Source organism: Elephas maximus, chromosome 16 (assembly GCF_024166365.1).
Source record: "Elephas maximus indicus isolate mEleMax1 chromosome 16, mEleMax1 primary haplotype, whole genome shotgun sequence".
Taxonomy (NCBI): domain Eukaryota; kingdom Metazoa; phylum Chordata; class Mammalia; order Proboscidea; family Elephantidae; genus Elephas; species Elephas maximus.
In genome coordinates, this window is record NC_064834.1 from 45502532 (window position 1) to 45518460 (window position 15929).

The following is a 15929-nucleotide window of genomic DNA, read 5'->3' on the forward strand; positions in this document are numbered from 1 at the left end:
CCCCTCAGATATGTCTGAAAAAGGTTCTGCTCAACATTTGCTGATGTCTTCCCCGCTTTTAGTACTAAGTCTGTGATTCCTGATGACTAAGTCCACGACCACCACATGATTATTTCCGATTTCATTAAAAGGATCTCTGACCGGATTCCCAAACAAGCCTTGTAGTTATTCGCAAACGAAACTTGTTTAAGCTTGTCCTATTGAGGCTTCCTTATGCCAGTCGTGGTTTGTGGCGCCTCACTTATCTTTGTGCTTTCCTTTACCGTCTTCGCTTCCTCCAGCTGGGATGAGAAGAAAGTATAAACCTGCCTGCCGTGGGTAGTACCACTTCCAGCTTCTTAGGGGAACCTCAGAGATTTCTAAACTCTCTAGAAGGATGGGTCGCTTTGAAAATCAGTCGGAAGCTGTGACCAAGTCTCCTTCAAGAAATGTGCTCTCAAAATTCTGCATACAGTTCCAGGCCTCCTGTGGCCCCTGTAGGCATCCCAGGCTAAGAACCCATCTCTGGAATCAGGGTGGTCCAGTTATCTATGTCACAGCGCTAGTCCTCAATTTTCATATCTGTAAAAGCCTCTTTTGGCCATAAAAATGAGATGATTTTTAGCCACAAAGTTACATCAAGAAGACCCCTAAGGAAGTTGCAAATGAGGCTGATATATATATCAACAACTGCTCTGACTTTTGGATAATAAATCCTTAACAGATGTTTATTTAACTGAGTTATAATTTATAAACTCAGATTGAAGCTGACAACTAATAGGTTCTTGCCCAGCAGACTAGTGAATTGAAGTCAGCCAGACGCAGGGTTGGAAGAACAGAAAGGTTTATTCACAGTTTGCAAACTGGGAAGCAGGCAGGGTCTCACAGCCTAGGACTGCCAGCTCCCTGAACTAAGGTAGATTTTCCCCTTATATAGGGAGTGACATACATATTCATGAATAGTGAGGGGAGGATCTTCAGTCTTGTGATGCCTGTCAGTCCGCATGATTTTTGTGAATTAAGTTTTTGCCCACGGCTCTAAAAATCCTGCGTGCAGGCCTAAAAAAATGGCAAGGGCTCACTATTGTCACCCCAGGAAGGTGGCATAGTGGGTAAATTTGGAGTTGGTGGGCCTGTGCCTTGGCCTCCTGCCAGGAGAAGAGAGGCAACCTGGTGAATCAACCAGTCATGGTGAGGTGTTGTGAAAGTTGTAACAAAAATGTAACAAGAATAGACTTTTCTCAGAACACTGTTACGGGATGGTCAATAACCCTCTGCCTGCTTCAAGATTAATTCTTTTCTCTACAGCCTTGCTATTTACCTTGACTGCTTTGAGGATGCTCTGGAACACAAATTTTAATTTCCAACTTAATATAGATGTATTCTATCACAGTGTATGATCGCAGCAAATCCATCAATTCCAGACATTTGAAATAAAGACTTATTGGGTGTACTGTGATAGTCGTAGCTGAAAATATGTAATACGAAGGTGGCAGCTTTTGGATGATTCACATCACCAATGTTTGCACTTCCTTTATCGCTAGCTTTTGCGTCCCTTTAAAGTCAAAGTGTTAAATGCTTAGACGATTTCTTGTTTCGTTTACCTTCAGCTGTTGCCATTTAAGCTTTGCTTCATGCCTTAGTTTATCTGTCTTTTTTACTTCGTTTTCCTTACTTATATCCCCTTTCTGATTCTGTTTTTCTGTAGCAGATGTCCTTACTGCTTCTCCTGCTCCTAACAGTCAGGAAGGTAAACACCATTCGAAGTGGGCATTTTAACTGCATGAATGTCAGTGTTCTGTTTCCAGTTTCTTAGGCCTAATTAGCATGAAGTTGGGACACTTCCGTGAATAAAAGCGTAATGACATGATCTCTCTCATTTACTTCCTGGCAGCCTGCATGGCGCTGATTTGGTATAAGGATATTTTGGTGTAAGCATCTGTGGTCTGGTGAGATGGTAAATCTTGGCAGAGAAATTAGTTTTTTTTGTTGTTGTTCCATTTCCAACGAGCATAATCACGATCTATCTCTAACGTTTTTAGAGTCACTTTGAGTAGAAATACCCAAAAAAGAACAAAGTATAAGATTATCCATCACATTTCAGATATATTTTCATTCCTGTCCTTAAGATTATCACCTAATAAATTAATAAACAATTATGAAAACTTTACATTCCAATTAATTATACTTGTGAATGCTTTGCATTGCAGATAACAATAAGGCACTTTCCCCCTAGTTTTGACATTTCTGGACTTTTTAAAGTGAAGTGATTAAATCATATGTGTGTCATCTAGAAGTGCTTCAACCACTAAATCCTTCCCAAACGTGTGCTGTCAGCTTCCTGACACAGGATGTCTTCCATGAGGCTTGCACTGTTTGTCCCCTGTATGAAGATGTGCATTGTCATTTAGATACCTACATAGTACCAAATTAGTCAATTCAATCAAAATAAATGTTCAAGCCATCATTATTTTGGTAATACATAGCCAGAGCCTCAGTCTTGCAGAGAAACACAGATACGTGTGTGTCCTGGCTGTGATCTAGACTTTTAGCTGTTAATTGAAGCATTCTGTTCTTGTTTGCTGAGCCTGCCAACTCATTTTCAGACAACATTCTGGAAGACAGACCTGAAAATAAATCATGTAATGACAAGCTTCAGTTTGAGTATAATGAAGAAATCCCTAAGAGGATAAAGAAAGCAGATAACTCTGCTTGCAACAAAGGAAAGGTGGGTAAATGGTATCTATGAAGTTACCCTTGGACCATGGTACTCCTTGTCAGTTTCAGGTAGGATTCTACTCCCTCCCTCTCCCCTCCCTTCACCTATCCCCTTGCTTTCCTGTAGATGCCCAAGCCCACATGGCGGTGAAATGGGGCACCCACCTGCCATTTGTAGAAGGTTAGTCATTGGTTCATGCAGGCAATACCTACTGATTGTGTAATGTGTGGCAGGCAGGTAGGTGGCACTGCAGGTAGTTAAGTGATAGAGAGAAGCATGTGACAGTGCTTGTAGATAAGGACAAAGAGTGGTGATTACACAATGTTATCAGAGTATCAAGGATAGGTTCTTAGGGAAGATGATGTTTGAGAAGGAAGATTTGACCAAGCTGACAAAAAGAGGGCATTCGGGCCAAGACAACAACCTTGGCAAAGACAAGGAGACAAGAGATGGTCTGGTATGTTCAAGGAATAAGTTTTAAGGGAGTTTGGGATGACCAGGATATATGGGGACCAGATAGTGGAGTATTAACAGTGGAATGACACTGAAGGTAGATGAGATACCTACCATCAAGGGCCTGCCTCACTGTATATAGACTCTGAGCAAGTCTGTAGACATAGCTGCAGTAACCTTGTTGGAGAACAGAATAACGAAATATGTTGAAAATTTGGGGCACAGAAAGTACATAATCATCTCTTCATTCAACAATTATATATTGACTGTTCCACATTTAAGATACTGTACTATGTCCTGAAGGAAAAGGCAAAGCTGAATTAGACTCACCCCTTGCCTTCTGAAAGTGTTTATAAAGGCCTTAGGCCATGTGTGTGGATAAGCATAAAGCAAGGTTAAACATACTGATGGTACGAGAGAGATACAGATAAAGAGCTTTGAGGTTTCCGAGGTCGGTGCATATACCTTCCATGTAAAGTGATCTCCCTCGATAGGTTTATGACATGGAGCTGGGTGAAGAATTTTACCTTCCTCAGAACAAAAAGGAAAGCCGACAGATTGCACCAGAGCTTTCTGACCTTGTCATCTATTGCCAAGCAGTAAAATTTCCAGGTAAGAGTAGGCAGTGTTATCTGTAACATTGAAAGATACTCTATGACATTTGCTTTGTGAATGCTCCCAAATTAACTAAATTGTGTAACTGTAATCATTGTTATTTTCTAAACATTTATTGTTACTATATTTTGTTTTGATGCTCAGGGAAAATACCGTAAAATGTTCATTTTCGAAATCACTCAATGTTTTTTTCATGATAATAGTAATAATAATTACTAGTAGCTAAAAATTTATTAAGCACTTACGTACCAGGATTTGTGCTAAGTATTTTACATACATTATCTTACTGAGTATTCATAATAGTCAAATGAAGTAGGTGGTATTATTCTCATTTTTAATTAAAACTAAGTCTGAGAGAGAGGAAGTAATTTGCCCAAGGTCTCAGAGTATATCAGTTTAGACTTTTGTTTTGAAAGTGACAGAAATTGGCTTAAGAGGGCAATTTATTGTCTCATGTATCAAAAATGAATGGATACACAAACTTCAGGTATAGCTTGATCCAGGGCACAGTCTTTGTCTCTCCCCATTTCTCACTCTGCCTCTTCTGTGTTGGCTCTGTTCCCTTTGTGGTTGCGATATGACTACTTGCATCCAGATTTGAAACTTTTCCAGAAGTTCCAGGAGTAGTTTCACTGTTTCTCATTGAGTCCTTTGCTCATCCCTGAACTAATAACTGTCCAGGCGAGTGGCAGTTCTTTGTTGGACTGGTGCCTAAGTCACATGCTCCATTCTTGAGCTGAATAGACAGGCTCTGCTAGACCACCAAGGCTAGGATTTCATTGGAAGAGAGAGTATCCCCAATTGGTCATTTCTACAAGTACAGTGAATTTATCTTCATCTCAGTTAATAAATGGTAAAACCATGATTCTGAAGCCTGTCTGACTCCAAAACTCTGCTCTTAAACATTACACTGCCTTGCCTTTCTTGTTAGGGTATGTTATCAGTGAACCCACTAAATTATGTATTCTACAAATGGGGTACCAGGAGGTGGAGGGCAACCACTAAAGTCTACAAGTATGTGGAGATCAGAAAAATTCATCTCTGCTGACATAAAGGATTCCCTTGCACAAGATTTCTGAGGACAGAAAGGCAGCTAGGATGGGGGCCCAGTCTAAATGTTAGTATACGGAGTATATAAATTTGGCCTGGAGAGGAAAGTTAAAATGCCAGCCCTCATCTTGTCAAGATGATCTGAATTCATGTCCTGGCTCCCAATAGGCTGTCCACAGACAAATTCGGATTTCTAAAGAAAGATAAAATCTCATGTTTTCTGGTGAATTTATTCCTAAATGCCTATCAGACTTCTATAAGCTGGTTACCTCAGACTTTTCTCTCAAAGCTCAGCTACCGTTAGATATCCCAACATCTACATCTAAAACAGAAGCATTCTCATTCACAGCCACAAGGAGAAACACTGATGAGCTGAAAGACCCTAAAATTAACTAGGAAGATGCAGCTGAGGAAGAGAGACAGCCACCAGACCCACCACATAGGTTTAAATCCCAGCTTGACCACCTAGTGACCTTGACTTGGGACAATTATGTAACTTCTCTGCACCTTGGGGTCCTTATCTGTAACAGAGGAGAAATAGTCCTAACTTTCTGGGTTGTTGTAAAAATTAGCGATAAAGTGTATAATGTGACTAGCACACTATCTAGAAAATAGTTGGCTTTCAGGAATTGGCAATCGTCTTTGTCATCTGTGTCGTTGTTGTCGTCAATAAATGGGCCAAGAGAGCAGATGAAGTTTCTTTGCTATTCTTCAGGTTACTTGTCTAGACACCTTCCCATCATCCAGAGTTCCTTCCCTTTTATTGACCACCCAGGCCTCGTTTTCGTCTCCTCCCCCAACCCCAAGAGAGCAACCAGGCTCAGCACAGAGGGACCTACGTGCCCCCAGGGAATGTCAGCATGTGCCCAGATGTGTGCAAAGCCTAAACCTGGTCCCTCATTAGTTTTTCTTGAGAGAAAATCCTTTGTCACATAATTGCATGGAGAGCAAATTCACGCACACTTTCAAAGTAAACGTGACAACACACCAGTCCAAGAATGTACATCTTTTTTAGAGAAAAGAAATTTAGAAGCTTTACCTGCTACAGACTGAGTACTTTTACTGAACAAGACACTCTACTAAGTCTGTAGATACACATTATCTCCTTTAATCCTAACCACACCGTTGTATAGAAGAAGAAGGAGTGGTTTGGAGAGGTTAAATTGCATGAGGTCATACTGCTAGGAACAGGGTTTAAACCTGAGAGTCCCGTTCCAAAGCCTATGCTCATAAATACTACTTTATCCTGTCTGTCATGATGATACTCTTGGTAGGTATATGTTCATCTCAAAGAGGACCTCCTGAGTGCTGCTTAAGCTGAAGGAATTACTCCCTAATGGTACAATTGTAGACAGTGGGAAGGATTTAGAGGCAGTTCACAGCTGGGAGGGCATTCACTGGTGCCTTTAAATCACTCCTCCTACACCAGAGCCAGGTTTACGTTTATTTCCTCATTTAACAAATACGTATGAAATTCCTACTGTGTGTCAGGCACTGTGCCAGGCATGAAGGACCGTGAGAATGGTTGGACCAGGACTGAGAAAGAAAAGCTATGAAACATCACTGTCATCATATTTCCCATGTAATCCTCAGACTAATCCTATGAGTGAGTTCCTATAATTATACCCATTTTGAAGATAACCAAGCTGAGGAACAGAGAAGTTAGATGATAAGTCAAAGCTCATACCAGCAAAATTGACTGACACTTGCTGACACTAAAGCTCAGGCTCTTAGCCGTTCTTTCATGTCCTCAAATGGGGTAATTCGGCCCTGAATAATTAAATATTGACTGCAGCTCTTTCTTTTCCTGCATTTCTTCCAAAAACGTCCTGGTGCCCAATTAGCTATGATACACATATGCCTTTGTGGTCACTTGTAACAATCATGCAGTTCTTATCTCATTTGCTTGCAGAGATAAAAAGCTGTGCTATAATTGCCTACGATACTCTTATTAATAGTACAAAAATGCTAGTAGGGACTCTGTACTAGGCTACAAGGGAGTAGTAGGACTTCAAAGTAAACATTAACAGGGATGGAAAATGTTGCATTCCCTTGCTTGTAGTTTTTGGCTTATTTATTTTCATTTTATGGGAACAGGCCTGTCAACTCTAAATGCACCTGGCTCTAGCAGAGGAAAAGAAAGGAAAAGCAGGAAGTCCATTTTTGGCAATAATCCGGGCAGAATGAGCCCAGGGGAGACAGCATCCTTTAACAAAACATCTGGAAAAAGTAAAGTCACCTTCTTACAATATCTTTGCTTGACTCTGCATGCAGGATAATTCAGATATTTTACTGTCTGAGCATTTCTCTTGCATTTTTTTTAACACTTTTGTGTTTTCAAGAGTGTCCATATTGTCTAAATGTGGTATAATTACTTTTTTAAATCACCAATTTACACCTTTAACTTCCTAAAAATAACATTTTACTGGGGATATTCTAACAGTGTCTGCCTCAGCCGTGAAAATCAGAGCCAGAGCCACCTTGGAACATTCTCATGTTTCTTGGACCTGTGCTCTTCACCATGGTAATTCCAGAAGATAAATCCATTTTATTTCTAGTTACTTTTTATTATAAAAGTAATAAATTCTCATAGTTAAAAACTCAAACAATACAGAATATTATTAAAATTCCTTTCCACTCTCAATGTCCTGGTTCCACTCCCGAGAGGTAACCACTATTAACATTTTATTGTATTTCGTTCAAGGAAAATAGGATCCTTTTTAAGATAATTCAAACTGAACATACTTGTATAACTTTTATACTCATTATAAGTTTTCACATAGCTTTCTGTACATCGAGCTACCTCATTCTCTTTAATACCTGTGTGTTATTCCACTGTATGGATACACCCTGACCACTTCCTTGCTGATAGAACATTTGAGTTGATTCTTGTTTTTTTTTGCTATAAAGAACAATGCTAGCATAAACGTCCTTGTACGTATGTTATTGTATATTTGTACAAATATCACTACAGGGCAGATATATTTCAAAGTATGTCAAGGCTTTTAATTTAAACTGGTATTGCTACAGTCATTTTAAAACTCAGCAGCCACCATTTTGTTTCAAGGTGTCTGGACGTTAAAATTTTACAAATAAAATTTAACATGTTTTAGGATGTTAATACCGGGTGGTACAAACAGTTGGACAGTTAAAATTTCACAAATAAAATTTAACATGTTTTAGGATGTTAATACTGGGTGGTACAAACAGTTCAGCACTTAGCTACTAACCAAAAGGTGAGTGGTTTGAATCCACCCAGAGGCTCCTCAAAAGAAGGGCATGGTGATGTGCTTCCAAAATATTATAGCCGTTGAAAACCCTGTTGAGCACAGTGATACTCTGACATACATGGGAATCAACTCAAAGGCAACTGATTTGGTTTTTTATTTTTTATGATGTACTGTGATTATTTACCAGGATATCATTCATGTTTATCTTTGAAAAATATTTAAACTCTTCCACACTGATCTTTCGGGAGTTTAGGTTCTTTCGAAGGAATACGCCAGACCTGGGAAGAATCGTCTTCCCCTCTTAACTCAACCACATCCCTCAGCGCAATCATTAGAACTCCCAGATGTTATCATATCTCGTCGCTGAATGAAAATGCTGCCAAGCGTCTGTGTCGCAGGTATTCTCAGAAACTGATCCAGCACACCACCTGCCAGCTGCTGAGGGCATACCCCGCTGCCACCCGCATTGACTCTTCCAACCCCAACCCTCTCATGTTCTGGCTTCATGGGATCCAGCTCGTTGCACTGAACTACCAAACAGAAGGTAAGGGGCCTGCTTTGCCCGGAAGGGTGCATCCTGACCTCCCTTCTTTGCATTTTATATTTCAGTAAATGTAGTTTGATAAACAACGTTTTTTAAAAGGGGCACGATTCTAGACTGGAGCACACCGTATGTGAATGTAAAGGTATGGATGATGGAAAACAGATATGAATTTGATACTGAATTGTGGCCTTGATGTTTCAGAGTTAAGGTGACAGAAAAGAACCTTGAAGGGACCCAATATTCTCCTGGTTCTGCCCCCTTTTTAACATTTTAAACATAAGACCTTTTTAAAAAAAATATTTTGTTGTACTTTTGGTGAAAGTATATACAGCAAAACAGGTTCCCATTCAACAATTTCTACACATACCGTTCTGTGACACTGGTTACATACACTGTGTTAATATTTTCATTATTTCTATTCTAGTTGTTCCATTCCCATTAACTTAGTCTCACCGCCCCCCAACCTTCTCATCTAGGCTTTAGAGTAACTGTTGTCCATTTGGTCTCATACGTAAGATTTTTCTTGACAGAGTTGTGTCTGTTTTGTTTCTAAAGAACTTTTGGGCCAAGGATTTCTTAATACTCTTTTAACCTGTCCCTCTATGTTCTTGTAGTCAAAAAGTGGTATCCCTCAAAACCCTTTGCAAGTTAAAGCCATTACTACTTCTTCTCATCCCTTTGAGATTGAGATGAAGAATAATAAATAGGCAGTGCTCCAAGAACAGGAGGAAAACAAGTATATGAATTACATGAACAGAGAAAGTTGTGTTCATGCTTCTCCCCTGTTGATGTGACTTTGATCTGCCTCTCTCCCAAACCACATCTCACCGTGAGACAGGTACTATGCTAAATTCTTGACCCATATTATCTTTTTATTTTTATTTTTTTATTATTATGCTTTCGATGAAGGTTTACAGAACAAACTAGCTTCTCATTAAACAGTAAGCATATTGTTTTGTGACATTGGTTACCAACCCCACCACATGTCAACACACTCCCTTCTCGACCTTAGGTTCCCTATGACCAGCTTTCCTGTCACCTCCTGCCTTCTACTCATTGCCCCTAAATGGTATGCCCATTTAGTCTCGTTTTGTTTTATGGGCCTGTCTAATCTTTGGATGAAGTGTGAACCTCTGGAGTGACATCATTACTAAGCCAAAAGGGTGTCCGGGGGCCATGTTCTTGGGGTTTCTCCAGTCTCTGGCAGACCAGTAAGTCTGGCCTTTTTTGTGAGTTAGAATTTTGTTCTCCAGTTCTGTCCGGGACCGCCTACTGTGATCCCTGTCAGAGCAGTCGGTGGTGGTACCCGGGCACCATCTAGTTGTACTGGGCACACTCTGGTGGAGGCTGTGGTAGTTGTGATCTAATCTTTCCCTTGTGTCTTTAGTTTTCTTCCTTCTCTTTTGCTCCCAGTGGGTTGAGACCAGTGGAGTATTTTAGATGGCCACTCATAAGCTTTTAAGAGCCCAGACACTACTCACCAAAGTAGAATATAGAACAATTTCTCTATAAACTATGTTATTCCGATTGAGCTAGATGTTCCCCGAGACCACAGTCACGCAGCCCTCAGCCCAGTAATTCAGTCCCTCAGGGAGTTTGGATGTGTCTATGGAGCTTGCATGACCTTGCCTTGTACAAGTTGTGCTGGCTTCCCCAGTGTTGTGTACTGTCTTACCCTTCACATTGACCCATATTTTCTTTTTTAATCTTCACAACAACCCTAAGGGGTTATGATCCCCATTTCTCAGATGGGGAAATCAAGACACAAAGCAATTATTTCCCCAAGGTCACAGAACGACTTGTAATAATAAATACAAAGACTATGGAAGTTTAGGAGTCCCTGTGTACTTCCAACAGTTAATGCATTTGGCTGCTAATCAAAAGGTTGGAGGTTCCAGTCCACCCAGAGGCACCTTGGAAGAAAGACCTGGCAATCTGCTTCTGAAAAATCAGCCATTGAAAACCCTGTGGAATACAGTTCTACTCTGACACACATGGGGTCGCCATGAGAGTTTAGAAGAAGAAGAGTTTTGTCTCTCTTGGTTATGGGGGAAGGGAGCTACACAGAAGAGGAAAAGAGTAGATGAAGAAGACTTCTTAGAAGCTCGTTCAAGCACCAGTCTTTTCTGTGAACAATTAAGTAAGTGGCACACATTTCTTATCCTTCCTCTCATGTGACTGAACTGAATCAGATCTTAACACTGTGCTGAACCATAAAAGCAGAGCTCAGCCTTGTCTCTAGCCAAGGTCAAACCACAATTTTAGCTTTGGGAACAGCCAGCTACCTGGTACTGATACCAACAGTACCCATTTGTGGCTGCCCCCGCAGACACCTGGATAAAGATATCAGTCATGTTTTTCACCCTTGCTCTATTTGCTTCTTTCATTTTGTTTAAACTAAATAAGATAATGCAGATGAAGTATTGTGCTTAGCTGAATGCCTGGCACATAGTAAGCATTCCACAAATGGTAACTATCATTAAGTGTGTTTGATAAGTTATGAAAACAGTATGATTTGGACTTACAAGTGGAAATAATAATGGAATATTTTCAAAGTTGTAAAAATTTTATTTTCCGTTTCTTTTCAAACCTGTCCTGAGCAGCTTACTGGTTCACATCTCTGGAACTGTCTGTAGCCCTATGTTCACTGGCGCCCTGGGTTATTATGATACTAAAATATTTTAAGTAAATTGAAAATAACTAGCAAAATGGGCTCCTGAAGGAAACGGAAATGCATTTCGTTTTGGATGTGCCCTTTCTCCTGAATAGCCGAGACTGGCACAGACACACTGGCTTCACTAATGGCAAAGGGAGGTACAGCTGAAGGAGACACAGGGAATCGACACTCTGCTGGTCACCCTCCACACTGAGGCTGCAGCTTGGCCTCCACTCACCCCTGAAGGCTTTGCCTCTCTCCCAGATCAACCGGGTCCACCTTGGGGAGGCGGATTGGCTGTGTTGGGTGAACTGAACAGCTTCCGTGGATCCATTTTATTGATGGTTTTATACTTGATGGCATATGATAATTATGGCATGGTTGTTGTGAGAATGAAATGAGGTAACAAAAAGTGAAATGCCCTGTACAAATTCAGGTACAGCCAGTGTAAGAAGCATTGACTGGGATTCTAGTCCAGGTTCTGCCCTCACTACCCTGCTGGATGACTGCAAGCAAGATATCACCGTTGTCTGGTCCCCAAATTTTCTTCTCTGGTCTTCCTGCTCAGAAAAATGAGAGATATATTTAGTACATTAGTTCAGCAAAATTCTACTGAGCATTTTCTGTGCTAGCTACAATGCCCTTGGAAGGACCTGAAGACACCCCTGGGTAGGAGTGCCTGGCTCAGCAGGGAGCCTCCCCGGGAACAAAGACTTAGCTGTGAGTACAGTAAGGGCAGAGAGAGGGACCATGAGCTGACCTCAAGGGTCTCTCCCAGCTTCAAATTCTGTCCTTCTGGGACCAGGAAGAGGGGGAGACAGGGCAGGTGTCTTTGGGGAGGCCCTGTCGTACAGGGGGTTAATGTACAAGCTCTGGGGTTATACAGTCTTGGGCCAGCTCTGTCACTTCCTAGCTGTGTGACCTTGGGCCAATGACTTCACCAAGTGAGATTTTTGTTAAGAAAAAGTACATTAAAGTTTTGGAAAATTATAGGTTAGAACACGGTGCTAACAAAATCAGGCCTCGAATGCAAATGGGTGTTGACTTCAAATCATAACATAATAAAAACCAACCAGTTGCTTTCAAATCCGTTTTGACTTACTGTGACCCCACACGTGTCATAGTAGGACTGTGCTCTATAGGGTTTTCAATGGTTGATATTTCAAAAGTAGATTGCCAGACCTTTCTTCCAAGATGCCTGTGGATAGATTCGAACCTCCAACCTTTCAGTTAGCAGTGGAATGTGTTAACCATTTGTACCACTCTACTGTTTATTGAGCACTTTCTCTGTGCCAGACATTGGGGTAGGGCCTTGCACACATCATCTCATGTATCTTTACAACACTCCTATGAGCTGTACGTTTTATATGGCTCTGGAGTTTTGATTCGGAGCTATCAGGCAGGCTGTCTGGGTTCGATTCCTACCCTCCACCACTTACTAGTTGTATGCCTTGGGTATTTTCACCTCTTTGTGCGTCTGTTTCTTTATCTATAAACGTGAGGATACAAAAAGGATCTGGCTCATGGGTTATCATAAGGCATTGATGCACATCACGTGCCTAGAATGTGCCTGGAACATAGCAAGAGCTCAGTAAGTATGACCTACTATTTTTCCTGTTAACAGTACATATCCATTATGCATTTACCAACTCTCGTGAGCCGGTTTGCTTCCCTCTTAGCCATCCTATGCTATGGTTGTGTTTCTTTGTCACAGAGTCGCCTGGGGAGAGAGTTTTCTCCCACTGTGGGCAAGACAGCTTGTCCTTCACAGGTCAGTCATGCCAGGGCTTGCAGTGGTCTGAGAGACAGGGTCCAATGCACCCATTTTACAGATACAGACACTGAGGCCCACAGAGGAGCTTTCACATGTCTCAGACATCTTGCCCCAAGAATTCCTGCACACATCCCTGCCAATACCACGTGCACACAAAATTTTTACACACCAGCCAAGTGGGGGCCACCTTCCCATCAACTCCGTTGTGCTTGCCACACTTTGCCTTGATGTTCGTCCATGTAGCAAAGTTCACTGCACATGGAAGGAATATATCAGAGGGAGCAGTCGTCAGGTGTGTCTCATAAACATTTGCTCATTTGGGCAATTTTTAAACAGATTTGCGCCATCAGATGAGCATTTGAGTGTGGAAGAGCCCAGAAACGGTGCAGGAATCCAATCGTTCACAAAACAACTGTGCCAAATAAAATTTGGCCGCGAAGACTCACAGCCGTTGTGAGAGTTCCCAAAGTTTATGATTGAAGGGATTATAGACATGATGCGAATCATATGTGATGGTGATTTTTTTTTTCATATTTAACTACAATAAAAAAAGAGGTAGAAGTATTACAATTTATGAGTTGAAATTCAGATTTCAAAGAAAAGCTATGTTTTTCTGGCTGTTCTGTTCTTTCTTGGTTAAATTAAGATTTTATCTTACATTTGAAAAAGCAAGAATTGGTCATATAACTGCCTGTATGGTTTGGTGTTTGGGGTAAGAAAATGCTATTATTCCTTTGTAAGATTCAGTATAAAATGAGGTATTTCACAAGGTTTTTCAGATAGATGTGGTAAATTTTTTTAAGTGACAGGCCCTGGCTGGGAGTAGATTTTTGGAAATTCCCTAAACTTCTGTTTATCTGGAAATGTCCCAGTTTCACATTCATATTTGAGAGACAGTTTTGCTGGATATATGAGTCTTGGCTGGCAATTTTTTTTTCCTTCAAGGCTTTATATATATCATCCCATTGCCTTCCTGCCTGCATGGTTTCTGCTGAGTAGTCCAAGCTTACTCTTATTGACTCTCCTTATAGGTAACTTCATTTTTCCCCAGCCAGTCTTAAAATTCTCTCTTTATCATTGGTTTTGGCAAGTTTGATTATAATATGTCTTGGTGAATTTCTTTTGGGATCTACCTTGTGTGGGGTTTGATGAGCATCTTGGACTGGTATCTCCTTGTCTTTCAGAATACCAGAGAAGTTTTCTGCCAACAAATCTTGAACAACTCTCTCTGTATTTTCTGTTGTCTCCCTGTTCTGGTACTCCAGTCACTCATAGGTTATTTCTCTTGATTGAGTCCCACATGATTCTTAGGGTTCCTTCATTGTTTTTAATTCTTTTATCTGATATTTCTTTGAATATATGTGTGCCAAGTGTTTTATTTTCAATCTCAGTAAGTCCAAGTTCCATTTCTTCAATCCTGCTCCTCTGGCTTTCTATTGAGTTGTCTGATTCTGAAATTTTACTGTTAATCTTCTGAATTTCTGATTGCTGTCTCTATGGATTCTTGCAGCCTGTTAAATTTTTCATTATGTTCTTGAGTAACCTTCTTAATTTTCTCAGCTGTTTTATCTTTGTGTTCCTTGTCTTGTTCTGCATTTTGCCTTATCTTCTTCCTGACCTCTTAAAGAGTTCTGTATATTAATCTTTTGTATTCTACCTCTGGTAATTCCAGGAATATTTCTTCATCTGGAAGTTTCCTTGATTCATTGTTTTGGGAGCTTGTTGAAGCAATCATGGCCTGCATCTTTATGTGATTTGATATTGAGTGTTGTCTCTGAGTCATCTATAAGTTATTGTATTAATGTATTTTCTGTTTGCTTACTGTGTCCTAGTTTCTTGCTTTGTTGTTTTGATATACCCACATAGGCTGCTCGAGTGAGCTAGCGTGCTTATTGGTGCCTTTGAAGCTCTAACGTCCTGTCACCAGATGGCTGAGCTTACCAGGTATATGAACCTAGTAGTCCATTCACTTTTCTTGTATGGATTCAGCTCAGGTGTCCAGGTAGTTAGTCACCAGGTTTGTGGTGCAGGCTCTCACCTGCAGTCTTAGAGGAGCAGGGGTGATTGGTGTAGACACAGGTATCTGGTTGCAGCAGGGGGTCACACTCTGAGCAAGGCAGGGGGCTGACAACCATCCCCCAAGTGTCTGTGAGGAAAGCGCATCTCTGTTCCCTAGAGTGCACAGGTGGGTGGGCTCTGCAGACAGACTATGGGTACCCCGGGCTTTTGGCTGTAAGGACTGGGAGACACCACTTATCCTTGGGCCCCTGTCTCGGATGGCTAGGTGGTGTGGGTTGAACCACCAGTCCTTAGGCCCCTGATGTGGGTAGTTGAGGACCCCACTTAATAGGCAGGGTGGTGTCAAACATCAAAAACCTGCTTCTCCTCTGCACAGCTGAAACGGTTGAAGTCAGACCTCAGGCACATACACTATTACACTATGTCAACAAGGGCCTAAGCTACTGAAATGGGCCCACACAGGTCCATACAGGGGTGAAAGGCATTCAAAGTCCATGGACAACTTGTGCCTGGACAGGAGACTCTTCTACCCTGAGTTCTCAGTTTAGGGGAGCTGGCAGATTATTTTTTCCTCATTTGTAAATTTGTTCCTTCTCCAAGGCCAGGATAATGGCTCAGGGCACATAGCAGAACCTATCTCAGGCCCAGGGAAATCAACCGCCACTGAAACCAGCTTGGGGGCTGGGGCAGAGGGAGGAGGGATCAGATAAGTAGGAGAGAGTCCTTTCGAAAGGGGTGCTTTTTGATCCACGAGGTAAATTAGATGCAAGCACTTATCTTTTGCTGAGAGTGCTGTTCTTCGCTGATTCCGGAGGCGTGAGTGGACTCTGTGCTGCTCTCTCTCTCCCGCTGAGGAAACCAAATGCTACCACCAGCCCCATGCAGTAGCA

At 41.4% G+C, this 15929-nt stretch overlaps 1 protein-coding gene across 4 annotated transcripts in view; it reads left to right on the forward strand.

Moving 5' to 3' along the window:
- The window catches only part of PLCE1 (phospholipase C epsilon 1), a 351870-nt gene that overhangs the window by 297589 nt on the left and 38352 nt on the right, over positions 1–15929 (forward strand). For all 4 annotated transcript variants that reach the window (XM_049855298.1, XM_049855297.1, XM_049855300.1 and 1 more), the window contains 4 exons: positions 2586–2707; positions 3646–3763; positions 6914–7045; positions 8300–8590. In XM_049855298.1, coding sequence (XP_049711255.1) covers positions 2586–2707; positions 3646–3763; positions 6914–7045; positions 8300–8590 — 663 coding nt within the window. The remainder of the gene's footprint in view (positions 1–2585; positions 2708–3645; positions 3764–6913; positions 7046–8299; positions 8591–15929) is intronic.